This window comes from Zasmidium cellare, assembly GCF_010093935.1.
Source record: "Zasmidium cellare ATCC 36951 unplaced genomic scaffold M409scaffold_32, whole genome shotgun sequence".
NCBI lineage: Eukaryota > Fungi > Ascomycota > Dothideomycetes > Mycosphaerellales > Mycosphaerellaceae > Zasmidium > Zasmidium cellare.
Genome location: NW_022986976.1, coordinates 13,899 through 29,410, shown reverse-complemented (window position 1 = coordinate 29,410; position 15,512 = coordinate 13,899). Strand labels below are relative to the sequence as shown.

The 15,512-nt window shown below is 53.1% G+C and overlaps 5 protein-coding genes across 5 annotated transcripts; 3 read left to right on the top strand and 2 right to left on the bottom strand.

Annotated features, from left to right (window-relative positions):
• Positions 1-569: 569 nt before the first annotated feature.
• On the bottom strand, positions 570-1,460 carry M409DRAFT_26450 (carbohydrate esterase family 16 protein; the record flags this gene model as incomplete). The annotated part of the gene is made up of 2 exons (XM_033808116.1): positions 570-907; positions 962-1,460. The coding sequence occupies 2 exons, from the start codon at positions 1,458-1,460 to the stop codon at positions 570-572; spliced, it is 837 nt and encodes a 278-aa protein (XP_033663891.1).
• Positions 1,461-2,873: 1,413 nt separating this feature from the next.
• M409DRAFT_68654 (uncharacterized protein) lies at positions 2,874-4,515 on the top strand (the record flags this gene model as incomplete). Its single annotated transcript, XM_033817933.1, has 4 exons — positions 2,874-2,920; positions 3,019-3,424; positions 3,581-4,432; positions 4,483-4,515. The coding sequence occupies 4 exons, from the start codon at positions 2,874-2,876 to the stop codon at positions 4,513-4,515; spliced, it is 1,338 nt and encodes a 445-aa protein (XP_033663890.1).
• A 320-nt stretch (positions 4,516-4,835) lies between these two features.
• M409DRAFT_26448 (uncharacterized protein) lies at positions 4,836-7,928 on the top strand (the record flags this gene model as incomplete). The annotated part of the gene is made up of 3 exons (XM_033808115.1): positions 4,836-5,144; positions 5,213-5,422; positions 5,478-7,928. 3 exons carry the CDS (start codon positions 4,836-4,838, stop codon positions 7,926-7,928), a joined length of 2,970 nt encoding a protein of 989 aa, XP_033663889.1.
• Positions 7,929-8,940: 1,012 nt separating this feature from the next.
• Positions 8,941-9,946, bottom strand: M409DRAFT_68653 (uncharacterized protein; the record flags this gene model as incomplete). The annotated part of the gene is made up of 2 exons (XM_033817932.1): positions 8,941-9,617; positions 9,670-9,946. 2 exons carry the CDS (start codon positions 9,944-9,946, stop codon positions 8,941-8,943), a joined length of 954 nt encoding a protein of 317 aa, XP_033663888.1.
• Positions 9,947-11,153: 1,207 nt separating this feature from the next.
• Positions 11,154-14,892, top strand: M409DRAFT_26446 (uncharacterized protein; the record flags this gene model as incomplete). The annotated part of the gene is made up of 4 exons (XM_033808114.1): positions 11,154-11,844; positions 11,897-12,398; positions 12,453-14,111; positions 14,169-14,892. 4 exons carry the CDS (start codon positions 11,154-11,156, stop codon positions 14,890-14,892), a joined length of 3,576 nt encoding a protein of 1,191 aa, XP_033663887.1.
• Positions 14,893-15,512: the final 620 nt, after the last annotated feature.

The window sequence follows — 15,512 nt, the reverse complement described above, 5'->3', positions numbered from 1 at the left end:
ACCCCGCCTCATTTCGTGCTACCCCACGATGATATTCTTCCTTTTGCGTCACATCCTCCGTCCCGCCGAACGAAGGACAACGAGAGATTGGCACCCTCATGGTCGGCAGCGCTGCAGTAGCTGGAGTCTAGAAGTCTGCGTGTACTGCGAAGCTCGGCCGGTTGGCGAGCTCTTCCAAATACCGTGTCTAGCAGCATGACATCTGTGAAGAGCTTCGCACGGTCATGCTTTCGAGAATTGCGCATGATGATGCTGTGTGCCATGGATGATAGTGAACAGGGTTTCGTACGCAAGAGATCTCCAGTATGAATTCATGTTGTGTTTCCATGTCTCGACCTTGAGCAGTGAGAAGTCTTTGAGCAGCATCGCCGGCCGCTCGATTCTCTCAAGAGACCTTCTCCAGGCATCTATTCTCAGAGCCGAGTGTGTTCGCTCACGGCATGGCGATCCATATGGAGCCCTGTTCGCCGCCAAGTAGAATCCCTGCGAGACGAGCCTGGGTAGAAGTGGTGAATGTTCGACACCTTGACTGCAAGTCTCCGAAAACGAACGAAGTGCCGCACTTGATTTCATCCATTCTGCTTGCCATTGGAAAGCACCGTCGTCATTAGCTTCCCAAACTCCCGCTGAACCAAGATACCAGGATGGATGAAGTCTGCCCAAAGGCACGGCTGGCCCCGAGGATAGCTGACACAAGTGTTGTTCGGGGCGCCATAATCTTGCGCATTGTCGAGTACGCTGTTGAATGTTGGCGTTGGATCAACGATCATGGATCTCGCTGCGGCGTATCTTGATTGGAACTTCTTGTGCTGTTGCTGCATGCGATTGTTCCACCAGGATGTCAGCTGCCGGACCTCAAGTGCGTTGATTGCACGGCCGTAGTCGTACACTGGAGCTCGGTGAATTGCTGCGTTTGGGATTAGTGGATGTGGCATCCTGGTGTACGGCGGCTTCAACTTACGAGGAACAAGCACCGAGATGAAGTTGCGAGCGCCGAGTTGGTACTGACGTCCTAGAAGAGCGAAGTACTGGTCAACATCAGGCGCAAGGATCGCCGTGCTTTGGTTGAAGTCTCGCCCTTGATGTATCTGGATGGCAATGTCGTTGATACCGAACCAGCTGATGAAGACGCTGTTTCGAGGTGACCACGGAATACCCTTGTCCTTCGCAAGGACTGCAAATTCGGCCTGCTGGTCTATGAAGTCCCTAACGGATCCACCGGCGGTAAGTGATCCTGGTCTGACTTGAGTGTGATTGACCATGTTGGCTCCCACTGCCAGGTCATAGACGATAGTATGCCCAAGGCTCTTCACGACAGTGTCAATCCAAATGTCGCCGCCTGAAGTTCTCTCTGTGCCGGCAATTAGCGGATGTCTAGCATAGGGCAGACGGTACCTGCCTCCTGGAAAGACTGGGTTGCCAAAGGGATTCCTGAGAGATGGTTGAGGCTGGTAAGACATGTTGTAGCCCGTTGACGAGTAGGAATCGCCGCTGTTCGAGCATCAGCTTGGGACATCGCAGAGAAGGGCAGCTTGCTCACAAAAGAAACACATAGCGAGTGGCCAGGCTTGTAGGCGCGCCAACCCATGCGAAGGGAGTTTTCGTTTGGAACGTATAAAATACCAGGACGCAGAAAATCAGCAACGAGCCAAAATGAGAGACGCGATGTGACCAAGGGGTTGTGGGCGTCGAGTCTGTTCCTGCCCTGGTCTCCTTCGAACATCGCCTGTATTCGCAATCTTTGGTGAACTTCTCGCAACAAGAAATGGTCGGGAACGGAGTGAAAGCTGGTTCATCGCCGATCATCGCGACAACATCATGCTGCGAAATCAGGTCGCATCCTTTGCTAGCGGATGCTGTGGAAGTGCTCAGATGTTGTCTTGAGCAGTCGAAGTCGGGGTCGTCGACTGAATCCATCAGACATAATGGACGGGCTTATCGAGCCTTTCGGGTGTCCATGTCGACAACGCTTCTCATGATCGCATTCTCAGATGAAGACGTCACTCAAACACTACCTTTGTATTCTTGTTGTAGGAGAGAGGAGGTCCAAGCTGCAACGAGATGAATCTCGGGTGGGGCCGGTGATGTTGGCTGACAAAACGGTCCTGACTGCTTCGAACTTTCTCTCTTCTCGTGTCCAACTCACCTTCTCTCCGCGACTACCTGTTAGAGGACATGAGGTGTACTTCAAAGCCTCCCCTTTGAACCTGGCCACGTATCGAACGATCATGCTCGGCTACACTAAATCGCCTCGATTGGGCAGGTTAAAGAGCGAGTAAGTGGTACGCATGAAAAGAGAAGGAAGGAGGTCTCGTGCTTGGTCTGGTATACTCTTGAAGGGGACATGAGGATGGGCGGTCTTTGCGCGTTGTTAAGTCTCGTTCGTGCAGCTACATATATCGGTCTTCAGCCGGTACAGTCTTGCTCCAAGGTAGACTTGGAGTAGTCGTGGAGAGCCAGAGCGCGTCTAAGAAGGCGCTGCTGGTCTCCCCCGGAGGCTGGGCTCTGGATATTGACCACTGCCACACGCAGGCAAAGTGTCGATCTTCGCGGCATTGTGCAGCTTCCAATGGAGCTGCATTCCATCTTGGGACACTCATTGGACGCCACCATTCCGCGCTTTTGCAGCAAAGCGAATCCCGAGCCGTGGTCGTGATGCCATGGCTTGCATATACAGCCCTTCTTGCCGCTTAGGATGTTGGCAAGACCATTTCAGGTGGCACTGCCCGGTGGACTCGACTGAGAAAAGACACGAAGGGTCTGAACCGATTCGCCATCGAGGTGCGGTCGCCCACCACTGCCTATCACCACGCTCAACCTTCGAACTACAGCCCTTCCGCTTCCACCATTAATACCAAACCCTCGTGGACATAATGGAGGTCGTAGGATCCACGATAGCGATAGTCAGTAATGTTGTCCAGTAAGCAGCATTCTGATACCGTTGCGAAGGCGCTTGGCTGACTATCCGAGGATTGGCCATGATTTGGTCAATGTTTATCAGACACTGAGAGACGCCAGAAACGAGTTGTCTGAGCGAATAGCCCACGTGGAATGCTGCTGGAACCGCACAAGATGGCAGCTGGAATTCATACAACGAATATGGCCCACTCTGAGCGAGGACCACCAAAGCATCCAGGAGGAGATACTCAAAGTCTTGAAGTCTAAGCTGGAGTCTGCGGACAAGAAACTGAGCAAATTGCTGAAGAGACCGAGCGAGTCTACCGATTCTAACCACGGGAGACCTGCCGTCAGCCGTTGGAAGTACCTCTTCGTCAAGTCGCACTTGGATGAAACAATAAAAAGCCTTAACAAATGGCAGGCTATGTACGATCCGTCTTGGTATCTAATCATACGTGTGGCCAGCCCGATCATTGACGCCGAGTTGAGAAGTCCTAAGATTGCGGTATCTCAAGATGCCACAGATGTCTGGAACACGGCGACGCGCATCCGGAATACTCTGCAGCAGGGTGCTTCTGGCTATGAGCATCTTTTTCTTGACCGCAAAGGCCTCGACAATTCCAAAGCCTACCACATACCTTACTCCTCTGCAAGGCATATGCAGAGACTGGGTTCTGATAAGTGGTTCATCGTTGACCCGGTACCCTGCTTGGCCAATGCCTATGTGGGACTCATGACCAAAGACATCCGAACTCTGGCAGCGAAACTTCATCATGCAGATCCTTTGACTTTTGGAGTGTTGAGATGCCGCGGAGCTGTCAAAGTGAACCGGAACAGCAACGGCAAATTAGTTGCATTCGACCTTGTCTTCGAGACCTCGACGAGCGAGAAACCACGCACTTTACGTAGTTGTCTCGTCCAGCGTACGCCTCACTCGCTGACAGAGCGACTCGAGTTGGGCAGGCAGCTTGCCAAGTCGGTCAACTACGTCCACACTCTTGACTTTGTCCACAAGAACGTCCGGCCGGACAATTTGGTCGGCTTTGGAGACGCAGACCTAGGACTGTTCTATCTGGTCGGATTTGAGCAAGTTCGAAGTGCTGAAGGCATGACCTACCTGCAGGGAGACACAGACTGGCAGAAGAATATTTACCGCCACCCATCTCGTCAAGGACTGTCCTTGGATCAGCCGTATTGCATGCAACACGATATCTACAGTCTTGGAGTTTGCTTGCTCGAAATCGGACTATGGGAATCATTCGTAGTATTTGGGCAAGACGATCAAATTCCGCTGCCGAACACTACAATGCTACAAGTGTCCATCGAAGAGCTCAGAACAAAAAGTCCCATTCAGGTGAAAGACCTGCTCGTGTATCTGGCGAAGCAAGATCTACCCCGTACGATGGGGGAGATATACAGTGACGTCGTTGTCAATTGCCTGACATGTCTCGACGAAGACAATGTGGATTTCGGAGACAGCACTGACTTCGAAGGTAACGATGGTGTTGCTGTTGGAGTCAGATACATTGAGAAGGTCAGTAAACTTGAAAACTATCCGTATATGACACCACTGACATGGCTCAGATTCTACTAAGTCTTGGTAGCATCAGCGTCTAGATATGGACTTGACCAAACGAGACAAACGCAAAACTGTTGTTTACTGTCAAGGGTGAGCTTGGAGCCATATTCGTTCTTTTCCTTCATCACGAATTTTGCCCCAGAATTCAGTATGCACATCGCCACATTGGCTCATGCAGTGGACACGGCATACAGCCACATGGCTTGATAGGTGCAGGACTACTGCAAGAAGCACTTAGCCTCATTTCAGAACCGTTCCATCGTGTGGGAGCCAATGCCTGCATGATCGCAGTGTGAGCAGCCTTACTTCTCTTCTTCGCTTTCCACTCTCCTCACAACCTCGAAAGCAACCACACGGTATGCCTCACATTCCAGATCTCGTGCGGCTGACGAGGCTGGATACACAGTTCTCGCCCAGAGACTCGCGCACGCGATACACCCAGCACAAATGTACCGGCTCGAAAGCTGGGAGAAGGAATACCGAAGAGGTGGAGCGATGGCAGAGGACAAAAGCATTGGGAAGAGGAAGTTATGGAGCCGTCTACCTCGAAAAGTGTATACATGGGGAGAAGGCCGGCAGAGTACGAGCTGTGAAGAAGATTCGCAAGCCTTTCGATACAAACTACTACAGGGAGTTGGAAGCACTTGCGTTCTTCTCGTATCCCAAGGTAAGATGTCAAAAGCGGCAGTGTTATCGGTTTACGATCACGACAAACTTACTCGAGATGGTCGGCAGTATGAGCATTACTTTGTCAAGTCGTTGGGCTGGTACGAAGATCGAAGCAACATCTTCATCTCTATGGAATACATCGAGCACGGCGACCTTCAGCAGTATATCGACGCGCCGCTCCCCCAAGAGGAAGCCAAACACATCACCTACCAAATCCTCGAGGGCCTGGACTTTATGCATGAGAATGGTTTTGCACATCGAGATTTGAAACCTGCGGTAAGTCCACGACTACTCTCAGCGAGGACGTGCACTAAACATGCCCGCGGTGCAGAACATCATGGTCGTGTCTACCGGTCCGGAATGGTGGATCAAGATCGCCGACTTTGGCCTTACCAAAAGAGCTCTGGAAGATTTTACACAGCTTCGTACCGTTGCTGGTACTCCGGCCTTTGCAGCCCCAGAGGTGCTAGGTTATGGCCCTGTCACCGACGCCAGTGATACGAGTTACACCACCGCCGTCGATCTCTGGTCAACCGGCGTTATTGCCTTTTTGATCGTCACAGGCGATATCCCGTTCAGAGATCAACGCCAGTTGGGGCAATATGCTCAAGGCTTGGGCGCAGCGCCATTCGATGCCCTCACGGCTGCGAATGTGGACGAGCACGGGTGCGAGTTGATCAGGACACTCATGGCACCAGACCCAAAGGTTCGGCCTGGGACAAGATCCTGTCTGAGAGACTTGTGGTTCGCTAGTGTTACAGGAAACACTGTTCATACCATGCAGTCGTTGGGATCTGAAGCAGCACCTGCATCGCTAGCATCCGGCTTCGAGAATGGCCACACCAAAGGCTCGTCGGTCACCAATGAGACGTATGCAGATTGGCCTCACTCTCAAGAACCTTCCGCTCGATGGACGACTGGTGAGGAAAACACGTCCATGGCATCGGCATGGTCCGTGAACACAACCGACAAAAAGGACAGCGTCTTGTCTGATGTCGTCGACCTTTCCTTGGCGCCAACGACTTCTTCTACCTCTCCCAGAAATCCATTTGAGAGCGGAGTCGATCGCACAGGGGACCTAGCTGGGAGGCTACAGTCAGAAGAGGAGCAGTCGATGTCCTCCGAGGAAAGCTATGATGATTCCCCTCACATTGTTGAAGCATTGCCACCCAGTGACTTCGTGGATCCAGCCGAGAAGACGCCTCCAGAACTACCGCGGCTGTCCGAACTACAAACAGATAACATATCGCATGGCTTGACCGTCGCACCGTCTGTAACGACAAATGACCAATCCAGTGAGGCTCGCGATGACCATCCTCAAACGTTGGAAGTCCAGTCCAGTCCCGTCAAAGACATTGCAGCCGGTCAAGCATATTACGAACGGAATTTCGCGTCGATAAACCGTGGCAAGGATAGAATGAGCGTTGCGAATAGTGCAACACGCAAGTCCTATCATCGAGACTCTCATAGCCCTGCAATCACACCTTTGGCACACGAGACGGATCTGAGAGACTCCCGTGGAACTTTGAGCGAGAAACAGAATCCGCGCACAGGTAGTACCAAGTACAGTTTCCTGCCGACGACGTCAACTCCTGCGCATGCCCACGAATCGAGGCTAGGTCCGAGCAGTCCGCGAGCTTGGGGCAAAGACCTGCTCGTCAACCAGAACTGTCATGTCTGGAGCATGACGTTCTCGCCGCATGGGAGACATCTTGTACTACCGATCTCAAACTGGTACGAGGGTGGATCTGCCTTTGGTGGCGAGGTGCAACTTTGGGATACGGCTAGTGGCATTCTGACGCAAAGCCTGAGGTGCGACAGCCTCCCCACGGCCGTGGCCTTCTCACCGGACGGTCAGATACTGGCATCGGCGACCTCGCGAGAGCTCCTATTGTGGGACAGTACAAGCGGGGCTCGTGCCATCAGGATACCGTTCGACGAGAACCATCTTCGTTGCCACTGTGTCGCTTTCTCGGCAGACGGGAACTTTGTGGCAGTGACGGCGTTTCGATATCTGAGCGACGACTTGCAAGCGCCACCAGAATCGTTTGTGGGCGTCTGGAGCGTCGGGAGTGGAGGTCTCGTCCGGCGCCGGTATAGCAGCGCTGACGCCAAAGTGTTTACGGTCGCTGCCTTGCCGAATGGCAGCCTCATCGCGGCGTCCTGGGCTCAGGGCAGACGCTTTGGAGAGAATAGCCATTCATTGCGACTGTGGAACGTCATCACGGGCGTCGAGGTCCAGACCATGAATGCGGCCGAGCGGCCAGGATACGTCACCATCTCTTCGGACGGCAGGTTGATCGCGACATCGGCCTACGGCGAGAGCACAATCACGGTCTGGTACGTAGGGAGTGGTACCCTTCTGAGCACCTGGAGGGTCCCAAGCCCAAGAGAGCGTTGGTTTCCAATAGCGTTCTCGTCAGATGGTACGTTATTGGCATCTGGTGCTTCCACGGTTGTGGCTGTGTGGGATGTTTCCACCGGACGCCAGGTTCACCGGCTGGAAAACAATACAGATTGGATCCGCTGCCTGGCTTTCTCCCCAGACGGGGCGTTTGTGTCGTCAGCTTCAGCGGACGGTACCATCAGGCTCTGGGATCTACAGTCGACAGCACCTGCTGATCACAGTCTGGACGACGGCGCCATATCTGCCGTTGCCACACGGGGGAATATGTTGCCTAACGTGCGCATTTCAACACCCAAGCCGGGCAAGGGCAAACTCTGGACGAAGCTGCTTGGACGCTCTGAAAGACCGCGAAGAATTTCGCAGCAACTGTTCTAATAAGAAGCTTCCGTAAACCTACCAACATCAACAAGGGGACGATGATACGATCCTCATCAGGCTATCTGCCTCGCCTTTACAGAGTTCTGCTTCAATCCCGTTTCCGTGGGAAAAAGTAGAACCGTCTCTGTAATTGACTCGAACCCCACGATCGATCGGACGATCAGGAGGGCCTCTGGAGTGACTATTCAGGATCATTAACTCGTTGTTGGTCGGCAATGCAGTATTCTGGACAACGACAAGAACGAACTGGCTCCTCGAAGCCGATTCGATCCCCTGCAATTCTTCAACGCCAATTCGATCCCCTCGTTGGCAACTTTTGAACTTTCGAAAAGCGATCATTGTTCCTGAGCCTTTAAAGCAATACGAGGCTGCGGCAATAGTCCATCTTTGGCGTTCATCTGGGCCATCGTCGGCAGGCAGGGTCTGAGTGGGGCTCTAAGTCTCCCTTCTGCGGCCACTTTTGTGCTGCATCAGTCCAAGCGCTAACATATCGCTCTTTCATTAAGTGTGGTGTTCAGCATCGTACGCATCGAAAAATCGGCGGCAGATGGCGTAGCCGTGGAATGTAGAACGACGGTCAGCCGATGGAGCCATCAACCAAGCCAGTCATCACCGTATTAGTAGTCGGTCTGCTAGCCATCCATCAATATGACATGATGGCAGCTTGCAAGTACCTTGTAATAATGTTTGTGTTGTTGTGAGACAGGTGAAGTTGAAGCTAGTAAGCTGGACACGTTCCTCACGCGCTGTCAGCTGACATTTACTCTCATGAACTGTACCATTCTCATATCCAACTCCTCAAGAGTAATGCTCTCCACTTGATGAGGCGACTTGTCCGAACGAAGCGTCGACACACAGAAGGTCATACAGCGTTGCGGGCATCTTGACAGAACAAACGACAAGAAAGAAGTTGGCGGCTATAACTTTCATGTCGTCTAGTCAGGTATGTGGGTATATGAGCTGGGTATATTGCTTGCTGTTGTCTTTCGCCTCCTTGAACTACATATCCTCAAAACTTGTGCACCTGCTTGCCCGTTACGCCCAACTCGGCCAGCACTCCCCCTTTCCCGCCGATGGCCTTCTCCATAGCAGGCGGCCCACATAAGAAGACCTTCGTTCCCTTCTCGTCGCCCCATTGTCCGCTCTCACACCTCGCAATCGCCTCCTTCAGCACCGCGGCATCGATATAACCTTTCTTCCACTTCTTCTCATCGCCGAAGCTGGGTGCTTCCGGCTTCGCTTCCGGGCCTGACACGCAGTATGTGACTTGTAGACGCTCTGGGTATTTCAGTTCTAGATCTTCCAGCTCTTTCTTAAGCACAATGTCTCGTGTGCCGTTGACACCCCAGAGAAGTTGGATGCGAGTTTGCTCGTTGCTTGCAGAGAGTATACCCTTTGCGAGGCTGTAGATTGGTGTTATACCTGCACCGCCGGCGACTAAGAGTACGCTTCGTGCCTCTTTCGGCGGCTCTTTGGATACGATCCAGGTGTAGCCGGGAATTGGGCCTCGAATTGAGAGTTTGTCGCCAGGTGTGAGCGAGTGCATGTGTGAGGATGCTCTGCCATTGGGATATTGCTTTACCACGAGTTGGAGGACGCCACGTTCGTCAGGGTCGGAGGTGGGCGTATAGGGTCTGAGTACTGGGAACCAGGCATTCTTCGGGGTATGTTGGGTCAGAACGGCAGCTGTAACCTCGATCAGCGCTTGTCTGCTGCATATGGTGTGCAGATCAGATACCTCCTGCCGGTACACCACTGACCTCTCCCTCCCCACCAGGGAGCTGGAAGGTTATCCTCCTTGTGTCGTGGTTGATTTGCTCCGTGTTGGTTACTGTGAGCTGTTTGCTGAACAGCATGGAACTTGGGAAGTTGAGTGTTTTGGAGGGCTCGTTGGCTTTCGAATCAAGTAGCAGTGGCCTTCTCGTTGCATAGAATGCTGTTCCTGCTGCACCGACAACAGCAGCTCCGGTCAGGTATGGGAGAGCTCGCGAGGCCCGCGAGAAAAGGCTGGCCATTGTGAAAGAGATGGGGAGAGGGTTGGAGAGTGCTGTAGTTCACTCGTGTCAACCTGGCCAGCACGCTGAAGGTATAGGAAAGGAAGAGAGTGGTAGTAGTGGTCAACCGGTAGGAGTATCAGCTCTTGAGGAGGGAAGCGGCACAGCTGAGAGGAAGATTGGGAACTGGAGAGGGACTTCAGAGGACACGATCGGGTATTCAAATGGTATTCCAGCGCAAACAAGGCGTTTCGGGGGAGGGTTCTATACGACCCGACAGGTGGTATGAGATGTTGCCTGTGGTTGCCGGTGATGTTGTTGTTGGACAGCTTGGTCGGGACTATCAGAGCCGACGCGCTAAAAATAGGCGAGTCGGGATCCCCGTAACCGAAACCCCGATCAAGCGAAGATTGATATACCATTCTTTGCAGCTGCTGTACTCTTCTTGTCTTGTCTTGTCTTCAGAACAGCAACCAGATCTGGTCGCCCATCTCGAGCTGGTTCCTTTGCAGGCTGCCGTCGCCCAACATAGGCCGGTAGAGGATAAGTCTTCGGCTCGTGCAATGGTCGGGGTTGGGAGAGAGTTCATTAGCTGCCCGGAGTCCGGGTCGGTCGACGATCGCATGAGTAATGAGTGACTTGGCAGATCTTTTCCCAGTGGCAGACGTCGTCTTGTTAGCTTCTTCTTTTTCTACTTCTTCTTCATGTGAAGGAGATGCAAGTGAATGTTGAATGCATGATGGCCAATCTCTGTGCGACCCGAAGATTCTCCAGCATCCCCAGATCGACGATGGCCCGACCATGCATGTGTTCAGGCACGACCAGCTGTGTGTTACAGCAGGGCAGGTTGACGGCGCTCTTCAACAGACGTCGTACCATATCTTCTTCTCATCTTCCCATCCTCTTGTCGCCGGAGAATGTCATGACGGACGCAGGTCCGCGGCGAGGTTGAGCTGAGCCGAATCGCCCTTGCAGACGGGGCGAGACTCCCATTCCTTGTCAACCAGACCCTCGCTTGCGTGGCGGGCACCAGCACTGAGTGTGGCGGCGCCTTCAATTTGGCTGCGTTTTTCCACCACCTCTTGCCTTTCCGCACGTGGCCGCCCAGCTATTTCTGCCTCATATCCTACGACATCCGCCAGCGCTGTTCGTCTCAATGCGCCCATAGCAGAAAGCGCGGATTTCTGTGACTGCCCAGCGCGGCGGGGCCATCATTGCCAACCCCACCATGTCGCTCGAGGAACGCGAGGTCCAGCGATACTACCAACCCTGGCTGGCCGCCCACGGATCCTCGCTCAACGTCGCCAACAACGTCGACAGCATCGCCGAGTACGACCTCAAAGGAAAGGGATACACGCCCCGCGCCTCCCGCGACAAGGCCCTGACCGCATTCGCCCAGCTCATAGCCCTGCGCCTCAACGTCAAGAGGTGCATGGTCTCCCTCATTGACTCCTCCAACCAGTACATCCTAGCGGAAGCCACCCAGCACAACGCTCTTTCCGGCGCTGCCAGCGATGTTGAGACTGGCGACGACCTATGGCTCGGCAGCGCTATCCTCAAGCGCCCCGATGCCATATGCGAACACTGCATGTACAACACTTGTGTAGGTTTCGAGGAAGATGGCCGCCCCTACGCCGCCAAAGGTCTGATTGTGAATGATTGCCGTCTCGATGAGCGCTTCCAGGACCGCCCATATGTTCAGCAGGAGCCTGGCGTGTGCTTCTACGCTGGAGTCCCTTTGTTCTCCCGACACAACTACATGATTGGTGCGCTGGCCATATCCGACGACGAGCCTCGAGATGGGTTGCGCGCCAGTGACATTAGACTCCTCCAGGAGACTGCTCAGTCCGTCATGGAGCACTTGGAGTGGGCTCGAGATCGTGTGGACCGCTTCAAGGGAGAGCGCATTGTTCGTGGGAGTAGGCCTAGTCATTTATTCATTTCTCGCCTCTCCCTACTGACACTTTCTAGTGGCATCGTTCATTGAAGACTGCTCATCCATACGAGACGGTTCTCTACCCGAGGATCCAGATCAAACACCTGCCGCTTCCCTCAGCGCAAACGAAGACCATAATGCAAAGGCTCCATCACGACCACGATTGACTACCAGGAGATCATCTCGGCGAGTGCCACAGCCTGGTCCACATAAGTCAGTTGACAGCATGGCTCACATGTACACGCGCGCTGCGGACATTCTTCGTGATGCTACTCTGGCCGACGGGTGTGCCATCTTCGGCGCCTCACCTGGCTCAGGTAGAGCCAATAGTATCAAGACAGCGTTTGGAGCAAGTCCAGCAGAGACCGCCCACCCATCTCCAGCCTCAGATTCCGACAAGCACGATACCAACACTTCAGATTCAGATAGTTCTCCGGCAGCCAGGCCGTGCAAGATACTGGCGTACTCTCTCGCTGACGAACAGGCTCGAGCTGACATTGAGACTGGTACTGCTTTGACACTAGGAACTCTTGATAAGTACGTCGCACAAAGATGTCCATCTTTCCATCTACTAACATTTTGGCTGCGTAGATACTTTGCTCTCTTTCCGCAAGGCCGCACGTTTTCCTTCACATCCGAAGGTGCCGGTGTATCATCCGAGGACGACAGCGCCAGTGACAAGGAAGTACGCCAGAGAGCTTCATCAATCGTGGGAGACGGCAAAGACAAACCTCGTACTCGCAAACGCAGGATGGATCACAAAGAGCTGCTGAAGAAGATCCCTGGAGCCAAGAACGTCATATTTCTTCCTCTCTTCGACCATGGTGAGGAAAGACTGATCGCTGGCTGCTTTCTTTGGACCTCAGTCACTGGTCGCATGATGTTAGACGCTGATCTTTCGTATCTACGAGCGTTCAGCAATTGCATAGTAAGCGAAGTTGTTCGCATGAACATGCAGAAGAACGAAGCGTCCAAGACGACCTTCATTGCGTCAATGTCACACGAGCTGAGATCTCCGCTCCACGGCATCCTAGGAGCAGCAGAGTTCCTGACCGACACCATGACCGACGCCTACCAGTCTGGCCTCATCACATCCATTGTTACATGTGGACGAACTCTACTCGACACTCTGAACCACGTACTGGATTACAGTAAGATCAACAAGTTGGGTAGAGCCCAAATGAGGAGACACGCTCGCCAGAACAAGCTTGTCAATCTTGCTTCGGATTCGTCTTTGGAGAGCTTGAACATGACTGCAGAGATTGATCTGGGCGTCCTCGTTGAAGAGGTCGCCGAGGCGGTTACTGCAGGACATTCCTTCAAGAGACTACCAGGGGCGGGCACTGTAGCATCATTCGATGCACTCACATCTGGTAAGAGAGACGCAATCGCCAATGCGCAAGGATCTAAAGGGCGCTTGGCCACCCATCCACTGGTCTTGCTGGATATCAGCCCGCGAAGATCCTGGCTCGTGCGAGTTCAACCTGGAGCATTGCGGAGAGTCATCATGAACCTCTTGGGCAATGCTTTGAAGTATACAGAATCGGGGTTCGTCGCAGTCTCACTTCGAGCACAGGAAAGCACGAGTAACTCGAAGATTGACGCTCTCATCCGCGTCGTCGACTCTGGCAAAGGCATGTCGGATACATTCCAAAAGGACAAGCTATTTCTCCCCTTCAGCCAAGAGGATCCTTTCCAGCCAGGCACTGGTCTCGGTCTTAGCATCGTGAAACAGATTGTCGACTCACTTGGAGGATCCATCGAAGTCACGTCTCAGCAAAACGTTGGCACCGAGATCGACGTACGCCTCAGTTTGACGCCCGTGGGATCCACCACAGATCAGACGCCCGATCCTGAGATGCTATCCATGGAGAGCAGAACTCGTGGCAAGCATCTGGTGATGCTGGATGTTCCACGCGAGGGTAGCGCAAACCGACCACCCACCGATCCGGTGGCGAGGCTTGAGCAGACGGTGCGCGAGGCATGTACGCGGTGGTTTGGGATGCGTGTCACTCGATCCAGCAACCTCGATGAATCACAAGACGCCGACTTCTATATCTTCTGCGAACCACCCCCAGTCGAAACGTTGATTGAGCGTAACAGACAGTCACCCAGTGGCGGTCAAGGAATTCATGGAGAAGTTCCTGTCATTATTGTTTGCCTCAACGACGAAGAGGCCATCTCGATAAGTCGCAAGCATCAGACCACTCTGCGAGAACTTGGAAGAGTGGTGGAAGTTGTCCCACAGCCGTGAGTTATAATCATCAACAAACATTTTACGAACCAAACTGCTAACCTCTGAAACAGATGTGGGCCACGTAAACTTGCGAAAGTGTTCAACCATTGTCTCGAAAGAGTCGAGGAAGTTCAGAACAACCCAAGGACGCCAGAACCGACAGATACCCCAATGGAACACAGTAAGAAATCACCAGATGTCATGGAAGACGTGCGGCATACAAACAGCAAGGACCTGGGAAAGACCATGAGCGCTGCCATCTCGTATCCTACCGCGCCGCCCATCGATCCGACCACTCCTGCATTGCAAAAGAGGGCCTATTCGGACAGCGCTTCGTCTCGAGCGAACACTAGCAGTGGACAAGCTACGCCAGCCGAATTGCACCTACTTTTGGTTGATGACAACAAGATCAACCGGCAGCTCCTTGTCATGTTCATGAAGAAGTGCAACTTCTCCTACCGCGAAGCTGAGAACGGCCTCGAAGCGGTGGAAGAGTACAAAGCTTCCTGTCTACCTGGCCCTCAAACCTCTCAACCAGGTAGACAATTCGATTTCGTGCTCATGGACATCAGCATGCCGGTCCTCGACGGCATGGAAGCCACGAGGAGAATCCGAGAGTTCGAGAGCGAGAACGGCCTTAAGAAGACCAATGTCATTGCGTTGACTGGTTTAGCTTCTGCACAGGCGCAAGCGGATGCGGAGACGGCGGGTATTGATGTCTTCCTGCCCAAACCGGTGAAGTTTGCAGAGCTTAGGAGGCTTGTGGATGCGGCGCCGAGGTTGGAAGGAAGCTAGATCGGGCGGTTTCGAGTAAATCGACAGTTTTTGTTATGTTTTTTTGGACGGCACGGGCGGTCGGTTTCCATGGGCCTGTTCACGAGGGATGAGTGCATGGGGAGATCTCGTAGCTCGGTTCTGTCATCACCTAGAGGTATAGAGAGGAGTTCGTTTGCAGCTCTTCGTTGGACTAAAAGCTCAAGTTCTCGCCATCTCCACTGAGAGGGATCTGACTGAGGGACTGGGAAATGCTTCGTCGTTGTGGTAGGGGGTTTGGGGACGGAGATTGAGAGGGAGGTGGATGGAGGCATGTGAGATTCACTTCCATTACTTCTAGGCTCACCCTCCTTTCGCTTTCTCGCCCACTATCCCTTTCACTCTTACTTTTACTAGGTCTCTTGAAGCAGCACCTTCCTGATCACCGTATCGTTTAGTTTTACCTTCACTGTGAAGCTCACATGCTCGCTCTACATATCGTTTTCCAGCTCACTATTAGTTTCACCTCTATATTTACTATTAACCTTACTTCTGTGCTTATCCTGCGGCTTACTTACAGCTTCACTGTAAACTTCACATGCAATTTCACATGCGCCGTTTGCCAAGGCTCACATGTGAATTCATTTCACAGTCGTGCCTTC